At 40.3% G+C, this 15,062-nt stretch overlaps 1 protein-coding gene across 1 annotated transcript; it reads right to left on the bottom strand.

Moving 5' to 3' along the window:
• Positions 1-558: 558 nt before the first annotated feature.
• Positions 559-12,626, bottom strand: YIPF7 (Yip1 domain family member 7). Its single transcript, XM_009481391.2, has 5 exons — positions 12,511-12,626; positions 11,305-11,471; positions 9,483-9,628; positions 4,820-5,001; positions 559-721 (listed from the first exon to the last, which is right to left on the bottom strand). Exons 1-5 carry the CDS (start codon positions 12,624-12,626, stop codon positions 559-561), a joined length of 774 nt encoding a protein of 257 aa, XP_009479666.2.
• Between the last annotated feature and the right edge of the window lie 2,436 nt (positions 12,627-15,062).

Here is a 15,062-nt window from a genome sequence, read left to right as displayed (position 1 = left end):
GACATCCTCTGTTGTAGCAAGCTGTTCTCAGACAATTCTTCAACATCACAAAGCAGGGTCACTCACTCTTCTGTTAAAAAAACCCAAACCCACACACACCAATTCTGGATATTAATTAGCAATCATTTAAGATGGCAAGCTGGGTTTTTTTGAAACAAATAAATTTGTATTTTCACTTGATTTACTAGGTCTGCTAAATATTTACATTATTGCTTTCCAGTTACTCTCTACTATACATATTATACAGTAAACACTCAGAAAAGATATTTTTTAAAAAATTATCATTTATTTTGTATTTTTTCACTTTTACTACCTTCTCAATACAAATGTTTTTCTTTAAGCTCTAAGACTTTCAAAACACCATTATTGCAGTCATCTACCTGTTAGTTTGATTTTTTATTTCATTATCAGCCATTAGGCAAATAAAAGGTAAGCCATATAATCTAATTTTGTTAATGGAACGTAATGCAACTCTAGGCAATCTGAAAATAAGTAAATAACCCCTTGCCCCTCCAACAACCACAAACAGACTGTAATAAGGCTACCAGGAAATACATCTCAGAAAACCGTTAGAAGTGCAAAAAGTCCATAGAGTAAAGCACATGGGTATGCAATAAGAAGCTGCTGTCCTTCCATCGCCAAGGCAGAGGTAAAAATTTTGGAGGCTGACAAACTGCACCATCCAATAATAAACAGAGCTAACAGAGTTCCCAGGATCCCCCTAGGAGAAAAAACAAAAGAAACACTTGTTAGTAAATGTAGCATTAAATCTTATCAAAGTCAAGTTCACGTCTAGCAACTTGTTATTGATAAGGCAACAGTCACTGGAAGAACCAAGGACTGACTGACGTTATGAAAGTCAAGCCTGAGAAACAAATTAAAATAGTAACAGGAAACAACAAGGTAATTTCTTCAGCATGGATAAAAGCAGCAGCTTCATCAGTAGTACTGCTAAAAGGGCAAGTGCATTTCCACATGAATCTTTGGGGCTCCAGCAGATGCAGCAACTGAAGTTTAGTTTTAAAGTTAGTTTAAAGATCCTATTGCAGCCAAAATCATCTCGTAGGGGTTGTTAGGATCTAAAAGCACACTACAGACCTAATCTTCTATCAGGTAGCCTGATGACCTGGAGAGGTTGCATTTTTGTAACACATAGCACAGGTTTTAAGTGCACCTTGGGCTCTAAGGAGAGGCAATGAGGCTCTTAAAGAATTACACTGCAGCTGACCATGCAGAAAGGTGTTGACTGCCTCCCAGGAGAAAGCTCAACTGGTCTTTTAAAAAAAGGGTGCACATTGAGTAGAAAGTAAGGGATGGGAAAAGAACCACTGAGAAAAAATATTTTGCTCGTCCTGGCATCCTTCTCTGCACACTGAAAGGACGGTGGCTTTCCAGCCTGCCCCTTGGTGACAGCTGAGCCCTTCTGAAGTTGCATTCTGCCACCACTCAGGTTCAGGGTGGCCTGGAGAACTGATGATTATGGGACTATGGTCAAAAACCCACTGAAATATTCCTGCAGATTAGAGAGAGCTCACCATTCAACCTTATAGGAACAAAATCTTGCCAATAAATAATGCTTCACATATGCTTTATTTGCACTCTGTATTTGCAGCATCCGTCTGTAAAATGCATGAGATCATGCGCGTAATATGCTGCTGAAGTACATGATGAGATTGGCTGCGTTACACACTTTCGCTGTGTCAGTCTCAAGGACGTGGAGAATGAATGAACCTCTCCCACTTCCTAAAGGACTTCCTGGTGCCCCACTTTTCCAAAGTATCAGCAAAAAAAGAACCAGAAGTGAGAAACTGACTACAAATACTTACTTAGGTCCATTTATCAGAAATAATCTCCACTAATTTTATTATTGCAATTAAACCATGATGAGTAAAGCTCTCCTTATTTAATTGACTTAGTTTATTTAATGCAATCACATCACATAAAATAGTTCATTTCTTGGCTATCCAGTCTCCAGGCAAGTAAGGTACTTGGTGTTGTCAGCTCTTGGGACTTTGGGGGAGGAAGGAGAGAATTTATTTTAAGATGACTCAGCACCCCATTGCAACTTCAACACGTTAAAAAATAAAACATTAAGACTATGTGATTTAATATCCTCAGTTTAAGCATTCTTTAAACCTATACAGTGGCATTTAGGGAAATTACAGCGGGCTCTGTGAACCACGTTCCTGGCCTCTGCTCCAAATGGAGATGCTAAGATGCACAAACAGCTAGCCAGAAATTCAGAGCTGGTATAAATGGCTCTTTGAGCAGGTACCTGTGCTGGAAGAGGGATGGGACATAACAGTAACATACTGTGCAATGACAATTTTCAGCTAGTATAACGACTCTTTAGTCACAAGGTAGTACAATTTAGAGCTGTGGCTGTTCTGCCTTGCGCTGAAGTCCAATGGCCTCTCATGTTTTTTCCAGGACTGGCAGTGAGCAGGATGGAAAGGTGACATGAAATCATAGTGGAGCCAAGACATACTTCTGTGCACTTACAAATTCAGTGCTTGAGCTAACAGCATGTTACTGCCAAAAGGAATGGTTTAGCTTTAGCAGAGAGCTTGTGTCTAGCATGTCCCTGAGGGCCAAATCCTCAAGCATGGGAGAGGGGCAAAAGGCAGATGTCCTACCCACAGTGATGAGGATGACTGGGAGTGTACTGGCATGAGATTGAGTTGGGGGGACAGACATGAGTGGACCCTCTCCGCTCCTCTCTCTCACAACCTGCAGGTGCAGTCACCAAATGGGTCCTTTGCATCGGCTGGGTCTAAGAGTTCTTTTCTCCACCCTTACACTCATTTCCTTCACTGTTTACTCAAGGAAATGGCTTGTCCACTCTGTTCAGGGATTTGATAGTAAAGAATTGTTGTTTTTTCCAGGTAAAAGTCTGCTGAAGTTTCTCCCCAAAAGGAGACCTAGTCAACTTGAGCTCAGACGTGATGTCAGCATAGATGGACACAAACAAATCTGGTTCCATGTAAACTTGCATAAGAGAACTGGTTTTCTCTTTGGTACTATTCAGCACCCAAAATGTTCCATATTATGCTTTACTCAGTTACAGTGCAATAGCTAATAATGAAAATCAAAAATTGTTGGATTAGTATGTGTCTTTGAAATATGTATGTGCATTATCTTACGTATATTTTCTGTGAAAACATTGAAGTTAGTTCTTTACACTTTGAAATAGACAGAATAACATTTTTACAAATGCTAAAAAAAATCATGAACTTATTGCTGTCTTTCCTTTGCCATTTTAAATAAGTTTTTAAATTAAAAATCATGAAATTTACATTGGATTTAAAAGTTGCCACTTAGTTTTAATAGCGTGTTCATAATAGTTAACCTTGGTACTTGCTGTGGTCAAGCAGTTTCATATAGTGAATGAGAAAGGACTGCAGAATCCTGTAGACAGGCACTTAATGTTTTCAATTCATTTCAGAAATAACGGTTTCATTTGGTAGAGGCTATCACAGTATAGTATTTATAGATTTTCAAAAGATGTGCTTTCTGTAAATTCACAGCATTTTACAAATGCACGACTGTGCTTGGGGATTCCTTGTACAGACAACAGTACCCTGCGCAGTTGTAACAGCTGGTTTGGAGTTCTCCCCATCTGTCCTACGATTATGTATGTGCACCTTTTATTAGGGTGGATTATTAAACAGGTTAATCAAGAAAATATGGGAACTGTAGGAGAACAGAGAATAAATGGTTTCTTCAGTGTTACTACTGTTCATCTCATCAAAGACAGCTCAGAAACACTTTAACACATGGAATATGGCCAGGTTAACCCATCATAGCTCCACAGAAAAATGCAACAAGGATTGTGCCAAAATCTTCATCCCACTATATAATTTCCTTTAAAAATAATATATACATATATAAAATTGCTGCTTTTCCAAAGGAAACAAACAGGGGCACTTCCATATTCATCAGCTGCCAAGTCCCATACATTACAGATCGGAGAGTTAAAAATGTGAGTGAACAACAAAGATGGGAACCCTTATTAATAACATGTTGATGACAGATAAAAGTATTGCTCAGGGCCTTCAGGCAAGACCTGCAGCTTCCTTGTACTTTGCTGTATGTGAACAGGGAGGTAAACACAGTCTGTATCTCAAAAGGCTTACCAAATGAGGAGGAAGGAGAGGCTTGCATACAAATTTCCTATTCATAGGCATATTACTGAACACCCACACACACATGCACAGATACGTACGCCAACCACACATTTGTTTTTTCAAAGTTTTCAGTTATTTTCAGCTTTGCAATTACACCACAACTATACCTCAGACTATATGACTCTTACTACATCTTAAACACTTGTTCTAATGCTCCAAATCATTAAGGGTTGCTTGATTATTTCATTCTGTCACACAGAAGTCAATCTACAGAAGGAAAGGAAGCATAAAGATGGGAGCCTGATACTATGAACAAAAAAGGAACAGAAGAACCACCTATATAAAACCAAAGTCCAGCAGTCGGTTTTAAAATTGATACCTGAGTTTGGCCACTGTTGGCTCTGCAAAACAAAAATCACATCCGAGGCTGCTGCAGAAATCAAAGGCACTCTCAGTCCAAGAGGGAAATAGTGGAATTAAGGACTCATATTAAAATGAATATATACCGCCCCTCTCAGACACAGTCCAGTTTTGTCCATTTCCACCTATACACACAAACAAGATGGTGTTTTTCTTCACAGTTTTGGAAGCCAAAATTCACTACATAACAATTTACAAAATGTTTTGCATAACACCAGCCTTCTGACTTACTGTCCTCCATACAATTCCTGTTACTATAGACTGGTACTTACTGTAGCGAGAAGACAACTGCAGAAGAGGACAGGATCACCATGGGCAGCAGGCAATAGCCCAAGACACTTGCAACACAGCCATGTGAGACTCCTGGGACGCTCATCAGGTTCAGTAGGGCATGCATAACAAGGCACCCAATGGCGCTCATGCCGTACACATAGCCGAAATGAACTTTTCCTGCCTGGAATAAATATGAATAAGCATGAAGCGTCAGAAGTGAGCAAGTGATTGCAAAGCGGTGGGAGAAGACAGAAAGCAAGCACTAGGTTTGTTACTTTTTCTTGTTGACACTCTCCCCCTGCTTCGCCTACATCGGTTCAATTGTAAATGACAGCTGATACTTCTGGGTGATTTTTGCATCAAAAAATTCCTAGGTACAATTGTGAGAATGTGCTTGTTGCTAATTTAAAGTTACAAGGCTGATTCTCAGTCTTACTGTCATTGGGCTCTGAACAGGACAGGAATTGGTTGGGGAGACTTGGGAAGGTCTAACTGGTAACAAAGTGAGAAGAAATTATGGAAAGCACATTTTAGTGGCAGGAAAAATCTTTCCAGTAGGTGTACATGGGGCTGTGGAACTGTCCTCTGTAAAATGATGCCCCACTTACTTGATACACTTCACATTTTATTACAAACCTCCAGCTATACGCAGGCCTGCAAAAAGTAAGTAAAATTTTGCTGAAAGTATGCTGGTTTTCAGGGTGAATGTGTCCATTCTTCCCCTTGACAACCATGAGAAAGACACATCTTTGTGGTTAGATCAATACACCATGTTCATTTCAACATAAACCTTAGTAGTAACTGTCAGTTTGTGTTCTTTTTTTGTTCCAACGAATGAAAAATTCCCTAGGTGTTTTTTTTTTTCTTCCAAGTTTTATTCCTTTGTGTGAATTTAGTGCCTGTGAAAGGTACCAGCCTGACAGCCTGGAGCCTGATGTTTTCTAATTTATACACAAAGCTAGTACAACAGGCAACAGTGGCCACATCACCACCGATTTCTTCATCTCCTGCCATCATTTTGAAGGATCACCTCCAGGCATCAGGGCATTGTTCACTCCCAAAAAGGAACAATCACAAAAGACTGTTACATATTGTTTCTCTCTATTCAAGCTTCTAACAAATGAAATACTGAATGTCAGCTATGCAATACTGTCATTTTCACATCTGTATGTCAGAAATAAACATTTGTACATCAGAAACAAACAGTGATTGGGATGAAGACAGTTTTGTTTGCTTTGTGCTGAAACTTTGTATCCTAAAGATAACATGCATTTCTGAAAGGAGAAAGCTCAAACCTGGGACTCAACCCTTAACTCTGGATCGTGGAATAAACTTCCCAAATGAAGGGCCACAATGCATCACCTTCCTAACACATAACAATATGTATATACATACTTAAAACGCAGGTGTGTTTGTGCATGCACACATCTACATATTGCACACTTTCTATATTGCATATGACAAACCACATGAGAATCAAAACTAATAGAGGGTCCCAGTTTCCTAATAACTTTTTAGCTTATGGTTGGATTTCCTTGTGATAGATAAGGTGGAAATATTATTGAAGCTTTTTTCATGGTTTGCAATATTTACAAGTATCTCTTCCATGATGGTTAGGGAGGATTGAGAAGATCTCCTACTTTACTGATCCATACGTTTCAATAACACCTGGGGGAAACCAACTATCTTTGAGGACCCTGTTTCTCTGCTTCCTGTATCCATTCCGGTGGAAACTGATCACTGGACGCCAGCAGTATTTGAGCTGGACAGATATAAAGCAACACAGGGAAGAGAGCCTAATCTAGAGATGGCACAACATGGAAGTCCTAATGTTGCAGGTTCTGATGGCTCACCAGCTCCAGTTGGAGAGCAGTGCATGCTTATGTGAAAGGCAGCCTCAGTTAATAAGATCTGCCTCTACATCAGCACCATTATCCTGTTTTCAGCCTGACCTGGCATGTTGCTGAGCTCTCCTCTGGTTCCAGTCCTCAAGGCTCGGTCAGGTACAGCCAGGTTGCCTATATCCTCACGATGTCCTGAGTGTTGGCCTTTTCCCCGCCAGTGCATTCCACCATAAAGGAATACTCTATTCCTGCCCTAACAGCAAAAGAAGTCTTCCTATTTAGGTACAGAGTACTTTCCTGGCATTTGCATACTACTGGTATAAAATAATAAGGAAAAATTGCTTCACCAAATAAAATTAATGATAGCTAGAGATAGTGTGGGAGAACAATACTAGCTCAGATTATTACCAATTACAATTTCAGTCATTAAAGATTTGCAGTAAGTTTAACATCCGCAACAGTTTGGGGCAGCCTTTACTATGGACCAACTAAGAAAACCTCTGTCTCAAACAGATGCAACAACTACAAGCTTTTAGACTGTTTGTTTCAGTGTATTTAATTATTCCACACAGCACTATTTAGCAGCTTAGTTTAAGCTTAAGAAATTACTGAGACAGAGATCAAGGGAGCGCTAGCACTAGCAGCTAACTGAAATCTCCACTTGGTAAAATGTTTGATTTCTGGTGCAGGAGAATGAGAGGAAAAAAAAAAAAAAGCAGCTGAACATGCTGGTTCCAATTCTAGTCTTTCTTAACATATGTAAATATATTGACTCACACACATGGGAATACTCCCAATTCACAGTGATGTAAGCAAAACCAGAATCAGGCTTGATTAGTCTGGCAGGCTTTGATGAATGGAAAGGGCTAAATTTGTCCCGCGGAAGGAACAAGGTTAGAAGAAAGTCAGACTTTGTGCGTTTGTTCGTATCTGCCTAGAGTGGGTACTACTATGCTTAGTTTAAGCGGATGGGGAAGTCCGATTTCATATGAATGACTATGTAAAATGCAAAGCAGCTGAGACTCAGGCTTCTGCTAACTTTCGCGCTGCCGTTGTTTCTCTATCTGCAATGGAGCTGCCCTGCTTTACACCAGTATGAGGAAGATCAAGTCCTGCTGCCAGGCTAACAATCCTTTCCTCTTTTTCTCTGTGCTCTGAAAGAACTGCTACCATTTGAAGAATATCTCTGCATATTTTTCCATACTTAAAAAGCTGAAACTAGATAAAATTTATAAATTATTTTTGGAAACAAGCTCTCAACCAAATTATGTTGCTGGTGCTATTAGAAGAGAATTATTCAAGTACAGAAGGATATCATAGCTTACACAGCTGAAGAGCCACTTTAGTATTCAAACGCATCTGAGATAAAATGAGCAGCTTGAATTTATAAGATGGCCCATGGAAATGCCATAGACTTATTGCTGTGAAGTTGTGGCACAAAAACTCTAAATTGTATCAGAGAAGTTCTGCTGACCTAGAACCAGAGCATTGAAAGGAGCTGGTTTTCTAATGATACTTGAAACGCTTAATATCCTAGAATAAATATGGTAATTAAAGTACTTTATTTCAATAATAGTAGTTTAATATTCATTATAATTGTTGGGGAGCAAAATCATCAGCAGCCAATTTTTTTCATTCTTTCCTTTAGCTTTCCTTCAATTTTCCTGATTATAATGAATTCAACACTTTCTCCTTTTATTTCCCTCATACTTTTATTTCTCTAGGTGGAAAATAGCCTGTCTTCTCCAGCTTCCCACCTTCTTTACCTTTTATTCCCTTTCCTCCTGCTGCTTCCACCCTTTTAAAGGATTTTTATTTTTATAGGGACATAAATAATAATAATACTTGGCATTTATATTGCAGTTTGCACATTCAAGGTACTGCACTGACATTACAAATTGAGTAAGAACTTGCAAGAGCCTTCTGATTCAGCACTATTTATCACAGAGGAAATGGAGAATTAGAGCCCCGTTTCTCTCACCTCAGTTGCTAGAGCAGTAAAGCCCTTCCCAGAATGGTCCCACCTTATCCCTCTCTGATAAATTGCTGCCGACAATCAGAGCTGTACTTCAGCAGCACTGGAGAGCCCCTGTTGTCAGTGATAAATAGATGAATTTAGGAGTAGCTTACAATCCCTGTTCAACTTTCCTCCTGTAGGAAAGCTATATTCATAAAGAGGAAACAGGTTAACACAGGCCACCATATTTTGTTTAGCAGATGATGTAGAAAAAGAATATAAACTAAGAATGCACTAGCAAAATTTACAGGAAGGTATTGCAAATTTGAGGCAGGAGGGAAGAGGCTGTTTCCACTTCCTTTTTCAAATTCTTTTAGTTACCTAATTTTTTGTATCTTTGCACTCCCCAAAGTAACATTGGAAGAAGATAATTTCAAAAGAGTAGCAAGAGTGTCAGAAAAACCGGCCTGGTCTGCTGTGCCTTTTTATTCCCCTCTTTAAAACCTCCCTGTTAGGCCCTTACCTAGCGCACAGTGCCATGCTTCGGGTGTTCAGAGCCTCCGCAGGACATACACTGCACAGAGCTGTCCTGTGTTCATATTAAATCCCACTCCAAAAAATGGTGTGGTCTTTTATTTCCATTGGAATTAATACCTCACCTGTATTACACCTATCTTACATTTAAACTTTATGCAGGTACTTTGAAAGCAAAGAGACTTTTAAATACGTAATCTCAGAACTAAACGGTAGCAAACGACTCATTTTATGCCAGTGCTACGTCTTCTGCAACTTCACATGTGTTATCACCTAGGCATTAACTTGTTAGAAAAGAAATCTCTCAAGATATCTGCCACATCCTACCAGCAGCAATGTTGCTCCAAGGGCCAAGCAGAAAACCATGGGTCCGGTGAGGTCTGTCTCATTCATAATGCTGCCATCTGCAGGCTTCATTGGATTTAGAACTGTTAATGTTTTTTGCCATATATGCTCAAAATTGATCCCAAGTTCTGCAACGAGAAATTCCAGGATTGTTAATTGCTCTCAAGAAAACAACATGTTTACAGAAACCCATTAGCTACCACAAAGCCCAAAACAAGCAAAACAAATTAATCTCTTTAATGAAGATAATATTGTAGGATGACATATTCTGTGGTAGGAACATGTTGTCCCTGCTACATACCCAGTATATTTGAGTCAGCTCTGATTCTAAACTGGAATATTAAGTTATTAAATCCAATTTTAGGCAGTGAACCAAAAAATGCCCTCAGTATTTTTGAGTTAATATTTGGTTTTCCTATATTTAAAACACATATCTATAATGCCACATTAACTTAGATGTTGAAAAATGTGCTGATTAACAGTAACTGCAGAATTCAAGATACTCTGGAACACCGAGGACAGAGATACATGCTTTAATTCTGGCAAATCTGACAAGAGATGTGTCTTAAGCCTGAACTGGCAGAGGCACTTAAAAATGACATTCTTCCCTTCAAGGCAAGTTAATAATACTTTGTGCAGTGCTTTATAAGCTTTTTTTTTTTTGCATTTAAAAAGTAATTACCAAGGACCCCTAGAAACAGAACAAAATTCTTCCCCATTAAAGTCAATGGGAATTCTGCCACTAACTTCACTGGGGCAAAGATTTCTGTTGTAACTTCTGCAGAACCACTTCAGCTGGCAAGAGTAATCATCTTCCCTGAGATGCTCCAGCAAGGGAAAAGTTAGGTTCAGAACTGGGGGCCAGAGTTACTGAGACTGTGTTAGATGTGTTTGGAAAGCCAAGTCTTTACCTTATTCCACCAATCCATCACCTTGAGCTGAGCCTAAACATTATATAAAGTTGTTCTGTATTAAAATGTGTGTCTTTGGTCAGATTTATTTGGTGCACAGACACGACCATCTCAGAAGCAGTTCTATTTCAACATCCTTTTAACAGGGTGGGCTGCCTGGAGAGTTAAAAACTTGGAGGTCTGAGAGGTAAAGATCTAGCAGTTAGCTATATCAACTAGAGTGATCTTGCTGTTTTTAAGGCAGTAGGAGTATCTTTTAAGCAGTGAAAAATCCACTTGCCTTCCAGTATGCAAAAGCAGGCTGAATATGCTCTTTTTACATTATGCTGAAATGATCACAAACAAATTATTTGATTTTTTTTTAATGTAGCACAAGTATTTTGTAAAATCAGACACTAGCATTAGGATGGTTCAATCATCATAAAGAATGATATTGTTAGTGTAGTTAAATGATCAACTAATTGAAGCTGAAAGCAGCTTTCTCAATTTCTTTCCCACTGAAACAAGCTATTTAGCATCTTCAAACTATTAAATTTATTACTAGATATGCAAAAAGGATTATTATCAGTATTTATTAATTATAGATGTTCCAATATGCATGCAGGATAAACACAGAGTGGAAAAAAATATTTGGAAATGTGAATGTCAAACTTATTGTTATGCTGTCATCTAGTGGTAGTAAAGTATATGCTATACATGCCATAAAGCTGAATGAATCCATGGAGGATTCAAATAAGAAAATGTAGCTTTGGGGGCCAGGGGCTGTTGGCTGAAGCTTGCACAGCCAGACTTGGCAGGTCTGCTTCAATTTCTCTAGTGACTGCCACTAGCTGGCAAAGAAAAGCACAGGTACCCCCAGGAACCACGCACATCATCCATGGTTTTATTTTTACCTTCTAGCAAAGGAGGTTCTTCATCAAAGCCGTCAGCATAACCGAGATGAGAGAGAGTGTCGGGACTGTATGTTGGCTGCAAAATCTGACCCGTGTAACTCTGAGAGGACAGAAGCATTTCCGACGGGGAGAAAGCACTGGTTGGAGGTTGCTCTCCTGCCTGGCTCCTGGGACAAGAAGCACATCACAGGAAAACAAGTAACTGCAATGAGCAACTTCACAACAGCTTAGAGCTGCTCACCATGTACCACGGTTTAAATTTTCACCTATTTGCAATTTGGGGAAGCTGGAAATTTTCCGGGCACAGTATCCGCCATGTGTAGTGAATGCCGAGCTGCTGGCCATGGCTTTGCTTCCCCTCACTGCGACCCACTCTCAAACCAGGCAGGGCTCCTTGCCAGCCTGCCAGCACTTTGCAGCCCATCGCACCCGCTTCTGTGGCCATCCAACTCAGGCAATGGCACAGCGCGGGCGCCCAGGCGGGGATCGAGGAGAAAGAGAATTCAGGAGCTGTGAGGGCACCCACAAATTTAGGCACTCCTGACTGTTCCACGAAGCAGCCTGGTGACATTCCTCACATATTCCATACTGCTAATGTAAGAGCCATATATATACTTTTTTTTTTTTTTTTAAATCTGAGGAGCTTAAAGAATTTCTAGCAATATGTGCCCTAAAATCCACATTAATAACATGAAGCTGTTACTCCAATTAGGTAAACAACCTGTAACATCTGTATGTATAAAAGTCGGATGAAACCCAAGCCTTTATAAAGTTCAATTATAAGTAATTATGCCTTAGGGAAAGTCTAGATGATCTCTTGAAGCTCTTTCCTGCTCCTGCAAGCCCCAAACCCAGCCAGATCCATCAGCTGCTGAACAGGGAAGCTGTAGCAACACCCAGCCTCCTACCACAGTTATGTCAAAATCTCCTTAAAGGGAAACTCTCAGAACTTCTTTCCCTCAGTGACCATGGGCAGAAGTCACTAATAGGTTTAAAAATTATAAGAAAAAAGAGAAATAATAAGTTTCTTCCTGTCTTTCTACTGCTATGGCTTGTATTTCTCCACTAAAACCTCCACTGTATTGATTATGCAATCCTTTTTTGGCAATTGCACACTGTTTTTTGTCATTAATTTCATCTGAGCTTTGAGATATATTGCCTTTTCTCTCTCTCTCTCTTTTTTTTTTTTTTTGGTAGCATACTTACTTTCTGGTTCCACAGAGGTTTTTGTTAGACCCGTAACTGTTGCAACCTTCTTCCTGGTCATCGATGGTATAACTGGACTGGTAAAAGTCGAAGTGAAACTGCTCAAAATCTGACATTCTGGTTGGAAAAATGATTGTAAATATCAATAAAATAGCCTTTGGAACAAGCCAGTATCTATGCTTTGAACTGTCCTAAACTAAAATGAAAATGGTAAACCTCAAAAGCCACAAACTCAAGAGAATCTTTCTGCAGAAACTCATGATAATTTGGAAGTGACAAAAATGGACTCTACTTTCTTTCATTATAATAAGATAAATTAATCTGTTACTGTTAATTACTGTATATTAATTTACAAGTGGTATACAAGACTTCCTGCCTTGTTAGTGTTACCAAAAATATCATAAGTAATTTTGAATGAACAGAATAGAATTTTGAATGAAGATATCTATCAAGTAAACTATTTTTTTAAACAATTAATTTTCCTACTTTAAAAGAAAATTGTGGCCATGTCTGGATGCTTAGAAATGTTTTTAAGAAGTATTTTGGGTTTCAAAAACATTTATTGTTTTCAGCTATTTATGTTTTGCAATATTATATATGACTATCATAAAACAATAGAAAAATACAAATATATTAACAGAATTTGTGATTTCTGTTTAAGGACACTGTAGTTGGTATATTAGGAGTACCAGATAAAGATTCTCACTGGTTAGCTACATGACTTTGAAGAGGACAGCACACTGAATGATTGGAGAGTAAAAAAAACACATTAAAACATGTCTTTCATTCCTGCTGACCCATAGTTCAGTTCTGCAGCTACGGACTGATTACACTAAGAAAGGAACAACTTGTCTGCTTTCCCTTCCACACTGTGACTAACCTAGGATGGGGTCATAGAATCATAGAATCGTTTATGTTGGAAAAGACCTTTAAGATCATCCAGTCCAACCATTAACCTAACACTACCAAGTCCACCACTAAACCAATTAACGGAAGAGTAATAATTCCTGGCTTGGTGGCTGGATTATTTTTTAATGAAGTAAAAACTAGGAATCATTAAGGTTGGAAAGGACCTCTAAGATCATCAGTCCAACCATCAACCCAACACCACCATGCCCACTAAACCATGTCCCAGAGTGCCATATCTACCCATTTTTTGAACACTTCCAGGGACGGCGACTCCACCACCTCTCTGGGCAGCCTTTTCCAATGCTTGACTACTCTTTCCATGAAGAAGTTTTTTCCTAATATCCAATCTAAACCTCCCCTGACGCAGCTTGAGCCCATTTCCTCTCGTCCTATCGCTAGCTACTTGGGAAAAGAGACCAACACCCACCTCGCTACAACCTCCTTTCAGGTAGTTGTAGAGAGCGATAAGGTCTCCCCTCAGCCTCCTCTTCTCCAGGCTAAACAGTCCCAGTTCCCTCAGCCGCTCCTCATAAGACTTGCTCTCTAGACCCTTCACCAGCTTTGTTGCCCTTCTCTGGACACGCTCCAGCTCCTCAATGTCTTTCTTGTAGTGAGGGCCCCAAAACTGAACACAGTATTCCAGGTGCGGCCTCACCAGTGCTGAGTACAGGGGCACGATCACTTCCCTGTTCCTGCTGGCCACACTATTTCTGATACAAGCCAGGATGCTGTTGGCCTTCTTGGCCACCTGGGCACACTGCTGGCTCATGTTCAGCTGGCTGTTGACCAACATCCCCAAGTCCTTTTCGGCCAGGCAGCTTTCCAGCCACTCTTCCCTAAGCCTGTAGCATTGCATGGGGTTGTTGTGACCCAAGTGCAGGACCCAGCACTTATCCTTGTTAAACCTCATACAATTGACCTCAGCCCATCAATCCAGCCTGTCCACATCCCTCTGCAGAGCCTTCCTACCCTCAAGCAGATCGACACTCCTGCCCAGCTTGGTGTCATCTGCAAACTTACTGAGGGCGCACTCAATCCCCTCATCCAGATCATCGATAAAGATATTAAACAAGACTGGCCCCATAACTGAGCCCTGGGGAACCCTGCTTGTGACCAGTCGCCAAATGGATTTAACTCCATTCACCACAACTCTCTGGGCTCGGCCATTCAACCAGTTTCCCAGCAAACAGTACACCTGCCTAAGCCATGAGCTGCCAGGTTCCCAAGGAGAATGCTGTGGGAGACAGTGTCAAAGGCTTTACTAAAATCCAGGTAGATGACATCCACAGCCTTTCCCTCATCCACTAGGCAGGTCACCAGGTCATAGAAGGAGATCAGGTTGGTCAAGCAGGACCTGCCTTTCATGAACCCATGCTGGCTGGGCCCCATCCCCTGGTTGACCTGCACATGCCTGTTGAGTGTACTCAAGATGAACCCCTCCATAATCTTTCCCAGCACCGAGGTCAGGCTGACAGGCCTGTAGTTCCCCGGATCCTCTTTCCAGCCCTTCCTGTAGATGGGCATCACATTGGCAAGCCTCCAGTCATCAGGGACCTCCCCTGTTAACCAGGACTGTTGATAGATGATGGAAAGTGGCTTGGCAAGCTCCTCTGCCAGCTCCCTCAGTACTCTTGGGTGGATCC

Source organism: Pelecanus crispus, chromosome 4, assembly GCF_030463565.1.
Source record: "Pelecanus crispus isolate bPelCri1 chromosome 4, bPelCri1.pri, whole genome shotgun sequence".
In the NCBI taxonomy this organism is placed as follows: domain Eukaryota; kingdom Metazoa; phylum Chordata; class Aves; order Pelecaniformes; family Pelecanidae; genus Pelecanus; species Pelecanus crispus.
The sequence above is the reverse complement of the archived record's forward strand: the minus strand, read 5'-3'. Positions and strand labels throughout refer to the sequence as shown.